The 21,405-nt window shown below is 45.6% G+C and overlaps 1 protein-coding gene across 2 annotated transcripts in view; it reads left to right on the forward strand.

Moving 5' to 3' along the window:
- WBP1L (WW domain binding protein 1 like) overlaps positions 1 to 21,405 on the forward strand; it is a 56,329-nt gene extending 34,924 nt beyond the window's left edge. For both annotated transcript variants that reach the window (XM_061403304.1, XM_061403305.1), the window contains exons 2-4: positions 10,563 to 10,665; positions 18,793 to 18,954; positions 19,963 to 21,405. In XM_061403304.1, the coding sequence (XP_061259288.1) occupies positions 10,563 to 10,665; positions 18,793 to 18,954; positions 19,963 to 20,714 (1,017 nt within the window). In that variant the 3' untranslated portion in view covers positions 20,715 to 21,405. The remainder of the gene's footprint in view (positions 1 to 10,562; positions 10,666 to 18,792; positions 18,955 to 19,962) is intronic.

The raw sequence follows: 21,405 nt of genomic DNA on the forward strand, positions 1-21,405 counted from the left end.
GAGCCTCGGTCTAGAGAGTTCAGATGTCTGCCATTCATATTTGGGCCTCTGAGCAGGCCTTAGCCTCAGAGTGAGAGGATGAATGGGGTATTACTGAGCTTGAGAGCAGGAGGAGCTCATCGGATGCCCACAGGGGCTAGGCAGTGACATGCTTGAGTCAAGCAGATGCAGTTTTTGGACAGTAGGGATTTTTGGACAGTAGGGGTTTTGGGGAGGCCGAGGTGGAGCTCAAGGCCATGTACATCTGTAACCCTATCTAATATGGCCCCGGGATTTTCAGAAGCTGGAAATCAGAATTTCTGTATGAATCCTTTTCATTTTAAGATGTTGACAGTTAATTTCATTTTTTTTTATTGTAAAACAAAGGTACCACGTGGACGTAGAACTCAGTAGTGGGCCCTTTGTGGCCCATGGGTGAGCAGTTTGCAATCCCTGCTTTCAAACAGGAGGGGCAGATACAGCTAATACAGAACGCAGGGACTTGCCCTCCTGACCAGCTGTGGAGACACTATAGTAGAACTGCCTTCCTGCTCTCTGAGTCCCGCTTGCTTTGTCACATGCTCCCTGCTATTTTGTCCCTCAGCTTTGCACCAGCGCTTGCTGAAGAAGGCATACTTCTCGGTGCATTTATTCTATGGCAGAAGAAGCCAGTGATGAGGGATTGCCAGGATACCTCAAGGGAGAACTTTTTTCCTCGTAAGTGTCCAGGGGTGAGAGAGTGGCAGGTTAACCCAGTGTCCTGAGCTGCTACCACCGGCCAGACCCCCCAGGCCTGCATGCACTGGGACATCAACAAGTAGCCTTTAATAAAACCATGGTCTATGTTGCAACTTCCGATCTTTGCTCTGGGATTTTCCTACCAGGATCAAGTGGCTTTTTCTGAGTTTGTTATTCAGGTTCCTAACAGCAACACAGGAAATGGGTTTTAATTTCTTTGCTAGCTGCTCTGTTTGGGGGCTGTTTAATGAGTCTCCAGTTGTAGTGCAGCTTTGGTCACAGCAGGACTGGTATGGATAGCAGCTTACCTGACCTTTCACCTTTTAAAAAAATTATGATTATGATCTTTTTGTATTTTTTTATGAAATGAGGCAGGAGAGCATAAGTAATTTTATGTGCTATGTTTCTAAGTGACAACTCTTGAGGGTAACTGTTGGGATGTGTTTAAGATTATAGAAAGAGATATAGTGGAGGTCTATCTCTTCCACTTTTAGAGGTAAAGAAATGCATATGCTGTACGTTTGTTATAAATTTAGGACAATGGTTGTTGAATTTAAATATATGTGAGCATAACCAGGGGAGTGTGCTTTTTTTTAAACTTTTTATTGTGTAGTATATTGTAGCTGATTAACAATGTTGTGAGTTTCAGGTGGACTGCAAAGCTGTACATACACACGTATACATTCAGGAGAGTGTATTTTAAAAGGCAAATCTTCAGTCTCTACCCCCAGAGGTTCTCAGTCTACATTCTTAACAAATATCCCGAGTGATTTGGGGCCTATGGACCATACTTTGGGAAATGCGTCTCTATTTTGTTGCCTTTGTTGTCTGAATATGTTCATGGCCACTTGAGGGCAGATTCACTTATTTGTGAGATGCCTTGGTTTGTTCTCATTCACTGTGTTGTGCTACCTTAGATTCTTGGAGAGAGTCAGTCTCTTGAGAGTCCTAGAGAGAATTGTTTAGGAGACCCTCACAGGTTGACATACAGGGACCAAGTCCCTACTGCAACAGGGGTCCCAGAAACTCCTTCAGCAGCACACACTGCTGCCAAATCTTGAAGCAGCTCCCCACATTGGTTGTAGGCTTTTTCCAAGTGTGTCACTAGCTCCAGGGTTTAGCTTTACCCTTTAAAGTACTTTACAGCCAGCGTATGGGAGACTGGGTGCTCCTAAGCCAGGAAGCTGGAGCTTTGAGCCCTTAAGGGGTAAAGCACACTATCAAATCTGAGGGCTGAGGCTGAATCTTACCAGATTAGATTTATTGGCTTGATTAGAGAAGCATGCCCAGGCTGTTTGTCCTTCCGGAAAATGACTGAGCTCAACAAAATAGCATAAATATCCATTCCTAATACCCTAGTGCATACAAAGCAGAATCTTGGTTCACATCTTAGCAGGGGCTTGCCCCTTATTAGAAAGGAAGAAACCATAGCTAGCAAAGCTTAAAGGAGGAATTGTCATGTGTAGTATACCTTGGGAAGAGTACAAAAGGAGAATGTGACAGTCCCTACTGTCAAAGGGAGACCAGAGAAACACCTGGGAAACAATGGGCCAGGACTCCTGTGAATCATCCCTCTGCCTCACTTTACTTTCCTTCATCCCCAGCTCTTCTGAAATGTCCTCCCACCCTTGGGGACTTCCCTGGTGGTCCACTGATTTAGACTCTGCTTCCATTGCAGGGGGCATGGGTTCCATCCCTGGTTGGGGAACTAAGATCCTGCATGCTGCACAGAGCAGCTGGGAAAAAAAAGTGGGGGGGGGGGGGATCTTTGAGCAGTTCCTGTTTCCTTCAGCTCTTCAAACAGCCTTAAAACTATTAGTAGGAGAAAAGTGATTTTAACTAACTTATTATAAAAATAGAGGTAAATTCACAAAACTTTATAAAGAGTGTATTTATATTTTATGACCACTTGCAAAGGATGTGAAAGTGTTTCGTTTTTAGAATTTAAAGATTCTGTCTCGGCGTGCAAGTGTGTTCAGTCACTTCAACTCTTTGTGACCCCATGGACTGTAGCCTGTCAGTCTCCATCCATGGAATTCTCTGGGCAAGAATACTGGAGTGGGTTGCCATGCCCTCCAAGAGTCTGTCTAGGATAGAACAAAAATAGCTGATTCTGAGTTAAAGGTACTTGTCTGTTGTACAAGGCATATGAGGTCTGGCCTCATTCTGAATTCTCAGTACTTTCTTTCACACCACTCTTCCTTAGATTCACTGTGCTCAGCCATGCTAGCCTTCTGTCTTTTCCTAGAGCACACCAGTTTCATTCTTGCATTGGTATCTTGGCATGTACTTTACATTCTCTCTGCCTAGAACACATTTCGCACAGATCTGCTTAAGCTGTCTCCTTCTCATCATTCAGGGCTCAACTCAGACATCACCTTCTTAAGGAGGCCTTTCCTGACTGCCTCATCTAAAGCCCTTTGTCCTATTATCCTGTTTTAGTATCTTTATGAAGCTTATTAGTATTTTAAATTCTAATTTCACTTGTTAATTTTCAGTCTTCCCTCACTGGAATATATTTAAGATCTTTTTTGTCTTGGTTGTTCTCCACTTTCAAACAGTATGCCCAGATATGAGTTTATTATTGTCTGAAAATTCCATCTTTAATCAGTTGTCTCTTTAAATATTGACTCCATTTTCTTCTTTCCTTCTTTAGTGTCTTATTTCTTATTTTCCATTTTTGTGTTTTCTCTTAATTGGTAGAAGCTGGTTGCTGGTAATTTTCTCAGATCTGCTTTCCAGTCTACTGATTCTCTTCTTTAACATGGTCTAATCTCTGTGTAAACCACCTGTTGAATTTTTAATTTTAATAACTATTTTTCTACAAGTTGTATTTTTTCCTGAAATCCATTTGGTCATTGTTTCTTTTTTAGTATGTTCTTTTCTCATGTTTTTCATTTTTTCTTTTTGGCTTTAATCATTTGAAATATGTATTACAGTTTATCTGATCATTCTATTAAGGTTTCTTTGGAGAGTCTTACCCTGCTATTAATTGAATTCCCACATCTTGTTTGTATTTTTACATAGTTTTTACATTTTGCTTGCGCTCATCTTCAGCAGAGAGCTTTATTCGTGGGCATCTTTCGTGCTGTGATTGAGGGTAGGTCTCTTTAGAATTTTACATTTTCTCTGCCAGATGTCTCATTCTGGGACTACTTTTTTGTGTTAAACTTTTGGCCTGGGGATTCTCAGACTATGTAGTTCAATTGAGTTCAGTCCCTCAGTCGTGTCTTGACTCTTTGCAGTCCCATGGACTGCAGCACTCCAGGCTTCCCTGTCCATCACCAGCTCCTGGAGTTTGCTTAAACTCATGTCCATTGCATCGGTGATGCCATCCGACCATCTCATCCTCTTATGTCGTCCCCTTCTCCCGCCTTCAATCTCTTCCAGCCTCAGGTTCTTTTCCAGTGAGTCAGTTCTTCATATCAGGTGGCCAAAGGATTGGAGTTTCAGCTTCAGCATCAGTCCTTCCAATGAATATTAAGGACTGATTTCCTTTAGGATTGAATGGTTGGATCTCCTTGCAGTTCAAGGGACTCTCAAAAGAGTCTTCTCCAACACCACAGTTCAAAAGCATCAATTCTTTGGCACTCAGCTCTCAATAGTTCAGATCTCAATAGCCTATGCAAAGGCTTGTAGTTACAGATTACTAGAAGAGATACTTTTTTCCTCTCAATTCAGACCTTTCTTATTCTCGCTGTGTGCCAGTGGGCTCTTTTTTCTAGTCTGCTTTCTCTCTTTGAGGGTCTTCACCTTACATTGGAACTCAGGTCCAAGTGCCTGTTTTAGGTGGACTCAAGAAAATAAAACAGCTCCTTTCCACAGCCACTGGAAAGGCCTGATCTCATTTATCACTGTAGTTTCTAGTTCCCCACCCCCAACATTTTTGGCCCTGGGGTTCTTCCTTGCTTTCAGCTATATAATTAAAATAATATTATGATATTTTTTAAGTTACCTACTCAGCTATATCATCAGAAGCAAGATCTTTCCCCCTAGAGTCTCTTGCTCAGTGCAGTAGCTGTAGCATCTAACACAATGCCTGGCTTGTGAAGAAAGTGATATCAATACATATTTGTTATTCAATTTTAGAAATGGGTGTTTCCATTAGGAAACCATTCCTCTTCCCAGTAGAGAAGGCCAGAGATGGTGCTCCAAATTCACTAGTACCCAACAGCCAAGAGATTTAGCGTTTGTGATTTAGCAACTTGTGAAGGATTTCAGTTTTCCTATTTTTCACTATTAAACGTTAATGCTTTCCTAAGGGCATGAAGATGCTGTTGCCAGTTGCTAGCAGGGTTTTCCAGCCCCATAAATCGGCAAATTAAAACCATCCCTGGGGAACTATTATTGCCCAGTGTCTCTTTTTATGCTGGCATTTTGAAAGTTCTTACACTGATTAAATTGACCTTTACAGTGGCTCAGCTAAGAATAGCAACTCAAAGACATGGAAACTCTTAAGGAAAATGATGTTAGTCCCATAGTTTATGCTGCCGCCAAAGAGATGAGATAATTTTTTGCATATGTGCAAAGACATACTATTCATCCTTTTCCATTGTAAAAAATGTTCTTTCCAGTTCATTGTTGGTCTAGCTCACTGGTTCTTCCTGCCTGTGCTTTTTGTTTGGTGACCATATATGCCCTGTTTCTTAGAGCAGCTGGTCACTGTGCTACCAGAAGTCACACCTATAACAAATGAGAATTTTGAGGGTCATCACCACAGTTATTCTGAGGTGAAAGGCCTCAGCATATGAGCATGTGTTATTCACTCAAAGTTCCTTTTTGACAAGTCTACATTTCTTGTATTTTGGGGCCAGGAGTTTGTGCAAATGGAACATTGCTGAGAAGTATCTTTAAAATGCGAATCTCATCTTACCCCCACGCACCTAACTCACTACCTACTTTTTCAAGCATCTCCAGCTGAAGGACTTTCCTTGTACTGTTTCCTTTGTTCTTCCCACCCCTCTTCCGTGGCTACTAACTTTCTAACCATCCTGGCAGTCTCAGTTCAGGCTTACCTTCCTCACAGCTGTCTGGACCTCCTTAACTAGTTTCTGTTGTAAACTCTTACCAAATGAGGTGTTTTTCCTTCCTACTTGCAGTTTTATGTGTATGATTACTTTATCATCTTTTGTTAGACTTTAAGCTCCATGAGGGTAAAGACCTTTATTTATTTATTTTTAAGCTTGTTTTATTTTATTTTAACATTTTATTTATTTCTTTTTGCCTGTGCTGGGTCTTCATTGCTGCGTGCAGGCTTTCTCTAGTTGTAGCAAGTCGGGGCTACTCTCTAGTGGTACGCGGACTTCTCATTGCAGTGGCTTCTCGTTTCAGAGCACGGGCTCGGGGGTGCTCAGATTTAAGTAGTTGCAGCAGGCAGGCTCAGTGGTTGTGGCTCATAGGCTCTAGAGTGTAGACTCAGGAGTTGTAATGCATGGGCTCAGTTGCCCCACAGCATGTGAAATCCTCGGACCAAGGATTGAACCCATGTCTTCTGCATTGGGAGGTGGATTATTAACCACTTGTCCACCAGGGAAGTCGCACGTTTCACCTTTTATTTACCCATTGTGTTCCCCACTGCTGTTTCAGTGCTGGTGCGGGGTAGGTACTCAATAAATGTTGAAGGAACGGGTGAAGGCCCCATGTTCCACAATGGGATGAAACACCGTTTAACTTTTCAGAAAATTCATGTGTGAAAATAATGACCTTTCAGGCAAAGAAGGGTGGAGCCCCAAGCGTGTTGCCTCTCTTCACTGCCAAGTAGAAAATTTTCCCAAAGTCAAAGAGCTCCTTAAGGGCAGGGACCTTATCTTTTCCATCAAAGACAAAATGTTGATTGTGTTTGGGGATTTTAGTGGATTTATTTAAGCATCTAAAGTGTTAAAAGCAAGTGAAGAAGAATAACTTAAACCAAGGATGTTCTAGTTTATTAGTTAAAAGCTCAGGATCTGGAGTCAGATGAATTAGCTAGCTGCATGGCCTCAGGCAAGTTACTTAGCCTCTCTTGACTTCAGTTCTCTTTTACTACCCACTTCATCCTCTTGTAAGGAATTTAGAACAGTGCCTAGCACATAGGAGGTACTCAGTATTATTCACCCACCTCATTCTGCCTTCATGGAGGCTGCATAGCCATTGTTTCATTCACCAAACCTTTGTGAGCCCAGCACTGTGCCCATTCTTGGAGTTGGGGATGGGGATTAAGGAGACAGAGCTCTTGCCCATAGGAAGGGCACAGGTTTTTCTCTCATTCACTCTTGAGGAGGGAAGGGGAGGTGTGGGATATTAACTTCCCACTTGAGACTTAGCCTAAACAATGTAATTTGTGTATAGTCCTTGGAGATGCTTGGAAGAAAAGCAAAGGATACTCATGAAGAGTGCTGAGAATTTTTCATATTTGAACTTTCCATTGCATTCTCTCCAGTTCCTTTTTCTATTCGTTATGTCCGAAGCAGCCCACATTGCCAGTGAGCTTTACTGTTCTGAGAAATAGTTCTAAGTGAATGCACAGTGCTCTTTATTGAATACTCTCTCACTGAATGCAAAGTGCTCCTTATTGAATGGGCTTTCATGCCCAGCAATAATGACTCAGAGAATAACATTGATATTAAGAGCTCAGAGAAGTTCAGTTACTACTGAAGTTACCACAGTTAATAAGCGTAGTGTGAGAGCCAAACTTTGAACCCAGATCTGACTGAATCTTAACCATTTGGATCTTGAGCTGCCTGGAGATCCCTGAGAGTCCTCTGGGTGACTTCCTCCTATAGGGAAGGGTAGAAGAGCAGCAAGCAACATTTGCACACCTCTATTCTTTGCTTTGACTGAGAGGAGACACAGGTTACAGGAACTTTTGCATTGGCTGCTGCCAAAAGGCACCCCACTCCAGTACTCTTGCCTGGAAAATCCCATCCATGGACAGAGGAGCCTGGTGGGCTGCAGTCCATGGGGTCTCTAAGAGTCGGACACGACTGAGCAACTTCCCTTTCACTTTTCACTTTCATGCATTGGAGAAGGAAATGGCAACCCACTCGTGTTCTTGCCTGGAGAATCCCAGGGACAGGGGAGCCTGGTGGCTGCCGTCTCTGGGGTCGCACAGAGTCGGACACGACTGAAGTGACTTAGCAGCAGCAGTAACAGCTGCCGAAAGGAATGGGAAGTGGGTAGGCTGGTAGACTTCAGGATGAAGGAGACATGAGTGAGCATCTTAACTAGCTCTTGGGCCACTGAGTGAGTGACTTGCCCAGAGTCCTGTTCCTCGGTAATGGCAGAGCTAGGACCAAACCCAAGGCTTCTGGATTTTCTTCTCCTAGCAGTAGGTCTTTCTCTGGAGGAGCTCATCATGCTCACATCTCACTACCCTCTTAATCCATCATTTCTTCCTTGTAAAGGTCCATGAGTCCATGTCTCTTCTTCTTTAACTGCCCACCTACTTTCCTTCCTCCTGTAGCAGAAAATGACAGTTCCCATAACCAAGACCATCCTAGACAACTTGGGGACTCTATTTGAGGAGAGGAGAACAGGGGATGAGATATCCTAGGTAAAAAGTATTTGGGAAACTGAGTTAAATGATGCTGCCACAGTCTGCTGTCCTGGGGAAAGTGGAAGGAGAGCAGGGAAAAGAGCAGGGTTCTGTTTATACCAGGCTTCCTGTCTCGGTGAATGGGAAAGCCAAGAAAAAACCTGACACCAGTAGGTCATTAAGATGCCACATGTTTAGATTTCAAACACATTCCATTTCTTGCCTCACAGAGGACCAGTTGACCACCCTGTGTTCCAAGCCTGGACCTCATCTGATAAAATTTTTTGAGGCAGAAGTGTCACTGGATTATTTCATGTGTTGAGGTGTAGGCAACACAGCCTCTTTTCGAAACTATGTGGACAGTTTGAACTGTGCTTTTGTGAGCCAGGCCAGAAGAATGGCATTTCAGGGACTGGTAAACTTGGGAGAAATTTTTTCATGTCCTTAGGAAAGCAGTGTTTTGCTCTGAAGTCAGAGGAGGTGTGTTCTGGCAAAAGCATCGAGCGCAGATCTGCTTTCTCCACATGTGTCAGGCCTCAGAGGAGGCATCCTAGTGGACAGCCACCTTCTAGGTGTGCCATTTTCCTTACGGTGAACGTGGGGAGGCAACAATAGGGTTCTGTGTGCAGCGCTGTCACAAAACTGTCGTCAGAATCAACAGATGTCTTGCCCATGTTTCCTTCTTCCTAAACCCTTTTGCACCAGGGTGTAAGACTCTTAAAAGAGACCAGGAAACACCTGAGGATGTGGTGGAAACACGCTCTGAGCCAGGGATCTGAGTTTTAGCCATGCCCTTTCTTTTGTCTTCGCCCTGTGGCTTCAGGTCCCCAGCCTCTAGCCCTGTAGACAGTCTCTGGATTGCTTTGTTTATACCCTTGGCCAAGTAGACAGTGTAGTAGAGCAGGGCCCAGAGAACAGGAACCAACTATGTGGCTTGAATTTCCACTGGCAGGCGTCCGCCCGGATGTACACTGTGGGCAGGGTCAGCCTGAGTAGCAGCAAATACAATACTGTGGTTTTGGTTTCTTTGCTGAGCAGGGTTTTTTCCCTTCCTAACTGTGCTCCTTGAGGTTAGGGAGTGTCTTATTCATCTTCATGTCTCTCATACCCAGCCCAGTGTCCGGCACAGAGACAGTGTCCAGTCAATGACTGTGTTGCTTCTTTAGGATAAAGAAATGTTGAAAGCCACATCTTAATAGGTCTCATGCACTGTGGCCCAGAGGACATTGGAGGCTGAAGTTCATTTAAGTTATTGTAAACTTATTTATGAATAAGTTATAAAGCTTATATATAAACTTATTGAAGTTTATTTAAGTTTCATATCTTAACTGTGAAATATAAAATAAACCCTTCCACCTCTATTCCCATCCACCAGTGCTGTGAATAGAATTTGGCAAAATGCTAGATGGTTACTCAGCAGTGCCCTTTCTATAGCTGTCCCTGACAAGGGAGAGTGTGAATTCTAGATCCAGTCAAGATTATTAAGGGATCATCTGATAAGCAAAAAAAGATCTAGCAAATTGAAACTGCATTAGGTCATCTAAGCAAGTCACTCTTAAGACTGAAGAATTTTAATAAATAGCAGGTTTTTTAGCCTTCTTTTGAATCATGCTGTAATTAACCTTGGAGATCATGTGTTTTAAAGGGAGGATGGACTGGCTGACCAGATGCTAATCCTAGAATATGTACTGCCTTAATTATTCCAGGAACTTTCACAGAGAAGCTGGTTTTATTTAAAATGTACAGCCAGTTACAGGAGAATCATGACTATGGTTCTTATGAATCTTATGGGCTAAATTAGCATCACAACATGGAGTGCTTCAGCTTGGACATAAAGCAAGGAGGACTCTGCTCTGTTTTTCTCTCTGAGAAGTCTGCTCTTTACCACTTGGCTTCGTGTACTGAATCTTCTTCCCTCTTTAATAAACCATATTATTTTTCTTAAATCTGCTGTTTTTGCGTGGTGGTGGTTCTTTTTTTTTTTTCTCAATGGAGTAAATATTGGTACAGACTGTTTGGTGGAGGATGGATAGGTGACCAGAAAGAGGGGGATAAGAAGAAAGTGTTAGTCGCTCAGTCGTGTCCGACTCTTTGTGACTCCATGGACTGTAGCCCGCCAGGCTCCTCTGTGCATGGAATTCTCCAGGCAAAAATACTGGAGTGGGTTGCCATTTCCTTCTCCAAGGGATCTTCCTGACCTAGGGATTGAACCTGGGTCTCCTGCATTGTAGGCAGATTCTTTACCAACTGAGCCACCAAGGAAGCCCTGCGAGAAGAAAAGTGATATTTAAAAGCTATAATTCAATGTGCTAAAATTTTAAATTTCTTTTAGGACAAGGAAACCTGCGTGGGCACCAACAATCAAAGCTACATCTGTGACACAGGACACTGCTGTGGACAGTCTCAGTGCTGCAACTACTACTATGAACTCTGGTGTAAGTCTTGCCTGGGGGCTTCTTGGTGTCCAGCCGCCTCAGTTCACCACCTCTGCTCATTGGGAAACTGAAAGCTGGTCAGCCTTGTTCCTCTCTCTCGGTGGCAGTGTTGGCGAGCGGACTCTGCTAGGTTCTGGAAGCAATCCCTCTGTAGAGGAGGAGCGCTCCCGTGCTCTTTGGACACCATGAGCTAAAGACTGGAAAATATGGTCTGAGCCCTCCTAAGAGGCCATGGTTAGCAGATCAGCTGCAGAAGCTTCTGAGTGGGATTCTCTTGGATGCCCTCTCCAGGGTGTGCCAAGCAGTGACAACAACTTATGCCCTCTCACAGGCCAGCCCAGCTGCCCAGACTCCCTGTCTTTGCAAAGAGAGGTTTGCAGCAGCCAAGCTGCCGTGGATCCCGGGCTGCTCTCTGGATAGCTCTAACATTTTCTTGTTAAAAAAAAACAAAACACCAGGACTTCCCAATTCCCCACAGATCCTCAAGGAGCCGCCTCTGTTTCTGAGGGTCCCTCTCAGTGGGATCTTTCCTTAGGTCGTGGCCAACAGAGCCCTCATGGAGAGGAGGAATAGAGGTTCAGCCCCCTTTGTTCCTTCCCCAGATTGCAAACTGAAGTGTCTGGAGGCTTCTCAGTCCACCTAACCTGTTACTGTCAACCCAAAGCCATTTTGAGTTGTCAGCTCCACCACCTTGTCAGTGGCTCGGTAGAGGCCACGACCACTTGCACCTTCTTGAGTTGTACAAGGATGGGGACAATGCCCTGGGCTTCAGGGAGTGACCTACACTTAGAGAGGTCACTGAAGCACTTTGTACTCTGATCTTCCTGAAACTCAGATGAGACACTGAGGATACTGAACAAAGAAGGGGGAGGATGGGAGAGTTCTGAGGGCAGAGCGTTGCCAGGTGACCAGCACTACAGTGGTTCTCAAGCTGTCCGTTGATAGAGGAGGCAGTAGATTGTTTTCCCAGAGAATTATAAGCCCCCATCACTCCCTCCATGTGGAGACAACCTTTGCCGCTTGCTTCACATCCTTGCCATCACCTCCACCTCTGCCCTTTTCCCCCTTCTCCTTTCTGGTCTCCCCATTCACCCCACATCAGGTATATGTCAGAAAGCAGCTAGAAAGGCTGTTGTTTAAAATGGAAAGGAAATTAGACTCTTGGCTGGGAAGTTTCTCCTTCTGAATGCAAACGATCTTGTAGCCAGTGGGAGTGGTTCCTACAAAAAAGACCTCTCCTCACCCTCGTACTTCCCTTTTGATGATTGGCTCTTCTGCCTCTCTGAGGAATTCCAGGGGTGATTAAGGGCAGACTCCTTCCCAAGGAGAGAACAGGGTTCAAAATGTCCCCATCAGTCCTCCAAGTACATAAGCAGCAGCAGCACAGGCAGGCCTGGAGTTGTCGGTGCTATTTTAGGAGGGGTGTGGCTGAGAGACTCACTGGAGAAACACAACGTGCCAGGCAGGTGGACAGGCTGTTTAAATGTTTTAAGATGCAGATAGCCACGGGTTCAAATTCTCCCTCTCACCCCTTAACTAAAACAAAAGTCAAAGTTGGGCTGCCAAAAAGCCACAGAGCTGCGGTTTGTTTTTCTGGGGCCCGGCCCAGGCGGCATCAGTTGCGGAAAGGATGGAGTTGCTGATGGCCCCCATCTCAGATTGACAGAGCCTCCTGAGGTGTTGGCGGAACAGACTCAGTAGCCACCAGAATTGGGTCATGAATGCCAAGGCTAGAGGTGGGGTGATGGGGACAGGGAGATGCGAGACACAGGTGTCAGCGAGGCAGGTGGTCTGGGAACCAGGCACTTCATCCCATGGGCCTAAAGAAAGCCAGGGGAAGAGCTGCACAGTGACTAATCACTTCTCCAGTCGTGGTTAGCTGGGGAAAGAAGGAGGCCAGACAGAGATCAGTCTGGCTGGGGAGGAAAGACTCACCCCTGTACAAGATGGCCCGTGTCTGCCAAGTTCTCAAGAGACAGAGACTAAAAGCCCAACTTCCTCTTTGTGCCCAGAAATGGCTTTTTGGTCAGAAGGTGCCCAGTAAGCGTTGCGCCTCTCTCCTGAATTCTTTGGTTTTTCTCCTTCTTGAGGGCCTGGCCTCGGCCTGATGTGGAGAGGAGGGAGGTCAAGTGTAGGAATGAGCCCTTTCGGTTCTCATGGGAACTGTGCTTCTGGTCACTCTGAACCCTGTTCTCTCTAATTGCCCCTGAACTCTGCCTGAAAATAATGGGCTTTGGGTTATTCTTTTTTCGTTTTCCTTTGGAAGGAAAAGATCTCAGCCAGGAAACCCTTGGCAGAGTTTTTGTCAGAGTACCTTTTTAACCATAGTTGCCTACTGGGAAGGCCTCGGGGAAAAATAAATGCCATTTCCATCAACCCTCATACCATTGCTAAGCCAAATTTTCCTGTGTGCTGAGGACTGGCGCACACACACACATGCAGAGCCCACTTTGCACAGACACACAAGCACATCATAAACACACAGAGACCTAAAACTTCAACCAGCACCCTTTCTCCACTGTCATTTTAATCTCTTGTAACATAGGCCATTGTCATTAGTGGGTCTGCATCAGTTCAGGAATGAAAGTCCTGTTTTACCACCGCCATGGTTGAGGCTTTAAGACCTGGCCTTATCATCCCATGCGTTTTTATGGCTCTTGTAGTTTCAATCATCATTCAATCATTTATTCAGCAAACTCTTATTCCAGTGGTTTCAGACTTTGGCAAGCGTCTGCATTTCCTGGAGGGCTTATTAAAGCATGGATTTCTGGGCCCAAGTCCTAGAGTTTTTGATTCAATAGGTCTGAGGTGGACCTGAGAGTTTGCAATTCTAACCAAGTTTCTACTGGATGAGGTGGCCTCTTCTGTGTTAAAGCGTGTGGGGAGAGAGAATCCTTTCCATCAAGAAGGGAGTCTCTAAGCAGAGAGAGAAGATAATACAACATGCCTCACTAGTAATGCAAAGTAGAAAGTGGAGTGTGTGTGCCAGGACCACTGTGTATGTGCTAGGAGAATTTGCTTTCGCTGGACAGGATTCAGGTAGGCTGCATGGAGGTGGTGGCATTTGAAGCAGGCCTTAAAGAAAGGGTGGATAAGATTTAAACACATGGAGAAGGATAGGATGACTTCTCAGGCAGAGGAACGCCAAACACCATAGGTCAAGGCTCCATGGGAAAGAAGAGAGCATGCATCACATTAACCTTTTCCCTGGGATCGTGGGGTTCACTCAGGGGAGATGAGAGTGCTGGTGTGCATAAAACTCTGCTGTGGGCTGGGCACCCAGTAAAGTCTGCACACATGTCAGCTCAACCTGCTCTAAGGACAACCCTGCCAAATATGCATGGCCCATTTCTCAGGACCTGGGGTGTTCAGTCACCAGTCAGTCAGTTGTAGTTGAGTCCTGGGGTCAGTGTGCCTCACACAAAGCTACCCTCTTCCAGAACTCTTAAGTGCCAGGCCAGAGGGTGGTGGGCCCAGATTGTGGAGGGTCTCGAATGTGCAGGTTTGAGAACTCTGCATGTGGACATTAACTCAATTATCCTCACAATGACCAAGTAGGTAGAAACTGTTATTCTCCCCATTTTACAGATGAGGGAAGTCAAGGCAAAATGACCAGGGTCACAAAGCTAGAATATGAAACTTGTCCAGTCTTTCTGATGAAGTTGCAAGTCCTCTGAAGCCTTCATTTCCCAAATTCAGGCCTTTTCCACAGTGGAAAAGGATCTCCTGCTAAGAGCTGTCGAGGGCTAAGGAGGATACCCACCATCATATGGGGTAGGAGGAGAGCTAGTGGACAGTATACTTTGGCTTCCTAATGAGGAATTTCCTGCCAGTTGGGGAGTGGTGTTTTCCCAAGTTTATAGTGAACTCCGGGGCACATGACTCAGTTCCTACATTGGACTGTGATTGTTTTTAAAAACATGTTTTCCATTTTGCTTAGCATGACAAGCGTGCCCCACAATGAGGTCACAGCTTTCAGAGGTCATTGGGGAATGTAATCTGTGGGTAGATGTATGTTTGGGGAGGAGGGCATGCTTCTGTCTTTCTCTGTGTGGCTCTTTCTTTTAGGGTTTCCTTTTAAAAACTTTCCTCCTTGTTTGTGAAAACTAGTGAAAAGATCAAAAGTTTGCACAACTCCGTAGGGACTAGTCTAGATGGTCCCCTTTTTAAAGATGTGGGGACATGGCTTTGCCTAGAATCCAGTAGGATCTGTTGTGTGAGGGTCAGACAAGAAGGCCTTCTGTCTTCCCACATTAACTCCATCAAGTGGAACCAGTCCTTAGGGGCTCTTCTGGACCTGTGCTAATGCCCTGTTACTCCACTTGGCCCCTTCTGCTCCCACATCAGTTTTCCCCTAGTTTTGGTGCATACTGTCACTTTGTGATACTGTATTAGAAATGCAGAAATTGGAGCTCAGTTTGAGACTTCATGTAATATCATGCAAATGGTACATAGTAGGGAGAGTTTTTCTACCCATGCTACCACATGAAAAGAAGCAACTAATGGAATTTCAGTAGACATGAGTTTTCTGGTGCTGTTAGATATGACTGTGGTAACCCTGCCAAAGGTATGCCTTCTACTTGTCTCATTTCTTCCCCCGGTCTCCTTCCACCCTGCTTCATTTTTCCTTTAAAAAAAAAAAAAGACCTCTTTTTCTGTTAGACTTCTAGTTCAGTGGAACTTAGGCTTTTTCTGGAACAAGGATTCTCTTAAGAATCTGATGAACATTTGCAGTCTTCTCCTCCAGAAGAGCCTATAAAGGCTTAGTCTGGATAGGCTAGAGGTTATGCTCAGTAATAAACAAGTCCAAACTCCTGAAGGTCCTAAAACAACAGGTTTATTGCTCACACTCTGTGTCCATCACAGATTGGGTGGTAGCTTTGTTCCTACTTCTTTATTCTCTGGGGCCGGACTGACCCTGAAGTCAGTCTAGAATGTTATGACTTGGTGTAGCAGAAGGGAATCTAACAGAGGATCTCACATTAGCAAGAAATGTTCTGGCCTCTTAGTGACATCTGTCACTTCCAGTCTCAATTTGTTAAGTTAGAAGTAGCCCCAAAATGTCACCTAATCATAAGGGGGCCAGGAAATTCAAGCCTACCCACATGCCAGGAAGGGGAAGAACCAGAAATATTTGGCCAACATGAAAACCATGAAAAAAATCTCTGCTGTAATAGCTAAGAAGTTTTGCCTTAGATCATATATAGTGCAGCATGAAGGTTTCAAGTTAATTTACCTTTAGGTAAGAAACAATTAGAAAAGTGACAGGAGGCAAAAAGTAGAGTTAGGTGCTGATTATGCCAAGGGAGAATGTACTTTTAAAATTATGAGGTAACACAGAAGCATAAAGGATTGTGATATGATGCTGGGCAAGTTAATGTAGGTAATATAAAAAAGTGGTTAGCCCAGAATCTTTTAGGCTTGACTCTAAAATATTCCCTGGTGGCCCAGAGGGTAAAGCGTCTGCCTGCAATGTGGGAGACCTGGGTTCAATCCCTGGATTGGGAAGATCCCCTGAAGAAGGAAATGGCAACTCACTCTAATATTCTTTCCTGGAGAATCCCATGGACGGAGGAACCTGGTAAGCTACAGTCCAAGAGTCAGGCACGACTGAGCAACTTCACTTTCTTTCTTTCTTTTTCTAAAATGTTCTCAGAGACAGGCTCTTCAGCAGAGTGCATTTTGCTTGCTTATGCCGCCTCCCTTGGGTGTGACCTAACCCTGCAAGGCTGGGAGCTGACCGGACCGTAGAGGCAGGAGATGTTACAGGGCAGCAGTGGGAAGCCAGTTCACTCCCAGAGCTCCTTTCCGGCTTCAAAACCCCTCCCTGAGGGCTCTACTAACAGTATCCAGTCTCCAGTCAGCCAGTATTGAAAGGAGAGAAGTGTAAGTTAAATTAAGCAAATGTCCGCTGTGACTCTGGGAAGGACCACAAGGGAGACTTCGGACTTAAACTTACGTCTGTGTTCTCTGGTTAGGAATGGGGTTTTTCTGTCTGCTGATGGGAAAAGAGGAAAAGATCCTCTCCTCATTGTCCTCCACCTGTTCTGTCACCAGACCTCAGCAGAAGTTTCTGTGGAACTGTGACATGTGCTAAAAGCAGCAAGGTGCAGCAAGTGGTGTTGCCAGCCTGCCAGGGCTGGAAGGCAGTACTGCTGTCCCAGTCTTACCCCATAGGGTAGATTCAGAGAGGACACCCCTGGGGGACAGAAAGAAACACCCTGGCTGTTGCCAGAGGCCACACCCTAAATTTCAGTGGGCTCTTTCAAAATATTGTGTCTGGAACAAACAGAAAAAATCAGGGATTTATTCATTTGTAATTGTTTACCAGGAAGAAGAAGCTTTTTTTTTTTTTTAATATTCATTCTGATAAGAGTTATAGAAATACTTAACATGTTCTAAACACAAACTTATAGTTACAGAGCAGATGATTAAAAATAATATATAACATTTGTAATGGAAAAAATTGAAGTTCCTCAGAAATAGGGAGCAAATGAAAAATAATATAATCTAGTCTCATTTAATAAAAACTCACCTTAAAATTATTCCTCAGATTTATTTTAATTGAGAAAAAGTATTTTTTTCCCAAAGAAGTAAATGTTCATCTTAGAAAATGCAGGAATTGCAGATAAGCAAAACATAAGAACTGGTAACAGAAAATCCTGTTGTCCAGGAATAATCTCATGATTAACTTCCTGATCATCCCTCTGGATATTTATACTTTTTTTTAAAGCAAAAGTCGGGGTCATATTTTATGCTGTTTTGTAATTGCTTTTTTTTCTATTTAGTATTTGAAACATATTATTATGTCAAAAATAGTATTCTGTGGATAATTTTTTAAATGATTCATATCATTTCATTGTATGAAGACATTCCCAGAGAAATTTTTAAGCCTATTCAGAAATAGGCTTAATTTTTTTTTAAGCCAGAAAAAATAAAATTTAGTCACAGATATTTTTAAGTTTTAACTTACTTTGTTTCTAGTTTTATAATTTGAAAGAAGAAAATAAAAATTGGGGTAAGAAATTAAAATTTCTTCTCATAATCCCACAACTTAAAGATGTCACTATTTTTGTGTTTTTCTTTGCAATCTTTTTTTCCCCTCTAATCTCTATTTATTTTTTAAAGCAAAATTGCTCATTTATTAAACAAATTAGAAGTCTTTTCTGTATACATGTGAAGATTGGAGAGGGGTTCTTATATTAGGGTTTGCCAGTATTCTCTAAATATGATCAAAGAGAACATCAGTGGGAAATGAGAAGAAACAGTCCACCTGGGGAAAAGAGAGCTGTGGGCTTCTCCCCTGCTCCCCTGCCCCTCTCTGGAGCCAGGTGGAAGAAAGGGAGACCACTGATGCTTCCCAGTCTAAGCCAGCTGCAGGCAGAGCGAGCTGGGGGAGTTGATTGTTTGTGACGATGTGAGATGGAATTGTACCAGCTCATATCAAGAGCAGAGGAAGTTGTTTATACTCTCCAGGGAAGTAATGGGCTGAGGCAATTAGAATTTTTCCACCTCTAACTTCCGTGACTCCTGTATGATGGAGGCAAAGTGGTAGAGGAAAAAACTTTTATCAGGCAGTCCCTCCGGGGTCCTCTGCAACTGCTTGTCTGCTGAGTTGTGGGGATTCTGAGGGGCTCTTCATTCTTGGTGGGGAGCCTGGGAGCCATCCTTGTGGGCCAGGGCTGGTGAGGGGAGATGGGCACCAAGAGGGGCTGAAGCATTTTCTCAGATCTCTTAAGAGAGGAAGGGCACATTGTCCTGAAAGGTAAGCATACTTAATGCCCACCAGACCTAAAACATAGGAGAACCTGGGTGCTAGACCAGCAGCTCAGCACTCCACCCCTCTCCCAAGAGCCTGGAGGCACCCCGGAGTGAGTAACCTCTTTTAGAGTCACTTTTCTTAACATTCCTGCCCTCTTCCGTCCCACATATCTTTCACTCTCATACAAACATTTATGAAAATTGAATACCGGTTCTGAATGTAACTGCCAGGCAAGGCTCAACAGTGCTAGCTTCGGCTAGGTGCACACCGTCCCGGTCTCCCTGTGCTGCGAGCGGCCCCTCCAGCTGGTGTCCCACTGGCATTCATGGCGTGCCTGCCCCTCTCTGTCTCTCCTTCCCTCCCAGGGTTCTGGCTTGTGTGGACCATCATCATCATCCTGAGCTGCTGCTGCGTCTGCCACCACCGCCGAGCCAAGCATCGCCTTCAGGCCCAGCAGCGGCAGCATGAAATCAACCTGATCGCCTACCGGGAAGCCCACAATTACTCAGCGCTGCCATTTTATTTCAGTACGTACTCCAGAAGCCACCAAACCTGCTCTCCGAGGGAGTGGGGGGGGGGTCGGGTGTGACACACAGACTGTGGGCCTCAGGGCTTGGCCTCTTTATGCCTAGAGCAGGGTCTCAGAAGTGGGAACAAGAGGGTGTGCACCTTGAGCACAGAGAGGCCAGGGCTGTGGATGTAGCCCCTGGGCCATTCCATTCCACACTGGCTGGGTTCTCACTGCATCTCTGCTCCTTTAGATTTTTGTTAGGCGTGTTGTTGAATGGTGTATGATATGAATGGAGATTTTGAGGTCAGTGGCCTTGAAATCTCTCCATTTTGCTTCCTGCCATGTGATATGCCTAAGCAGAGGCTGCCATAAAAAGGGCAGGAGTGGGAGGTAATATTGGGATTTCCTGAGAACCAAGAAACTCGATGATTCACTGAAGGGCACACTCACCTGACTTCCCTGGAGTTCCTTCCACTGATCTCTCAAAGGATTGGTGGAGGCCCAGTGGTGCAGCCTGTCCAAAGGCATTCTGCAGTGTGTTCTACAGAATAAAATAGTCGTAAATTTGGAATTCCTCATCTAGAAGAGTTAAGTGCTTTGCACAGTGGCCGGTGTACAGTAAGTGCTCAATAAATGCTTGTAATCACTGTTATAATTAGATCATCTGTGTCTCAAAGCAGAGGATGACTCACCTGCCATGTTCCTAATAAGCCTTGATGACAGGTCCCTCATCCTGCATTGGGAAGCCACCTGCTCTTGGTCTGAAGCAGGATGAGGTTTAGTATGTCTTTCCAGCCATACTAGGGTGAGAGGCAACACAGCTTTCCAGCCTCCCAGAGAAGGGCTGTCTTCACGATATACATCTGGAAAGTCGCTCACAGCCCTTTGTCCTGCCTGCACCTGAGAGTTGTCACTTGATGAGTATGCTGGGGGTGGGATGAGATACCTGTTTAGTGTGAGCCTGCAGTCTGTCCTATAACAATTGCCAGTGCAGTAATTTCTCCTCCCTACCTCCCCGTTTTAGGGTTTTTGCCAAACTATTTACTACCTCCTTATGAGGAAGTGGTGAACCGACCTCCAACTCCTCCCCCACCATACAGTGCCTTCCAGCTCCAGCAGCAGCAGCAGCAGCAGCAGCTACCTGCACAGTGTGGCTCTGCAGGCAGCAGCCCCCCAGGCACCGACCCCACCAGGGGCTCCCAGGGGGCTCAGAGCAGCCCCTTGTCCGGGCCCAGCAGAAGTAGCACGCGACCCCCAAGCGTCACTGACCCTGAGCCCTCCGACATGCCAGCAGACCCAGCAGCCACCAAAACCTCTGGCATGGAGCCCGGCGGCTCTGTGGCTGGCCTGGGGGAGGTGGACCCCACGGCCTTCCTGGACAAGGATTCTGAATGTAAGGAGGAGCTTCTGAAAGAGTACAGCTCTGAGCAGGGCAGCGCCCTCCCTGACAACAAAGACAAGACACCTGGCAGACATCGCCGCTTCACGGGTGACTCAGGCATCGAGGTGTGTGTGTGCAACCGGGGCCACCATGACGATGACCTCAAAGAGTTCAATGCACTCATCGACGATGCTCTGGACGGGCCCCTGGACTTCTGCGACAGCTGCAATGTGCGGCCACCTGGCGACGAGGAGGAAGGTCTCTGCCAGCCCTCCGAGGAGCAGGCCCGGGAACCCGGGCATCCACACCTGCCAAGGCCGCCTGCCTGCCTGCTGCTGAACACCATCAACGAGCAGGACTCCCCAAACTCCCAGAGCAGCAGCTCCCCCAGCTAGAGCAGGTCCTGGCTATACCTGAGATCTTGGCGATGCAACCAGGGTAGGGGAAAACCATGCGAGAAGCATTAATAACTGTGTTCCTTCCCCCGCACCCCCTGCTCCTGCATTTTCCTGCATCTCCAGGTACAGTTTGGGGTGTGGGTGGCTTGCCCCCCACAGAAACACAGTGCTGTGGAGGGCTGAGAAGTTACCCTGTGACTCATTCCTCATACCCCACCCCATTCCCCTTTACCTCTTTTAAAGTCACATCTCACTGCCTGCTTGGGTCAGAGAGATGTGTGTTCAAAAGCCCCCGAGGAGGGAATGAGACCGTGCCCTGAGGTGACTCTTGGTGATGGAATGGATGTGCTTTCCGGTGTTAGTTTATGAGAACCTCGCTGCATCTCTGTCCAGAGGAGGTGTCTGGTCTCAGCCCTGGATGAAGAAGGAAGCTCACAGAGGCCCAGGGATTGTCTCCCCTTGCTACCAGCATCTGTGGAGCCAGAATTGTGTTCTGCTGTGGTGGGGAGGAGAGTTGACTGGCAGTTGTGTGGTGGATTGGTAAGGGACTTGTGCTCTCAAATTCCAGCTGACGAGCTCGCGGTGCCAGGGTGTCCTGGAGGGGCCCCTCCCTTCTCAGCAGGATCTGGCTGGCCACAGGCTGGTTCCAGGCTGGAAGATTATATACCTGCCTTTTGTTTTTTGTTTT

Source organism: Bos javanicus, chromosome 26, assembly GCF_032452875.1.
Source record: "Bos javanicus breed banteng chromosome 26, ARS-OSU_banteng_1.0, whole genome shotgun sequence".
Classification (NCBI taxonomy): Eukaryota; Metazoa; Chordata; class Mammalia; order Artiodactyla; family Bovidae; genus Bos; species Bos javanicus.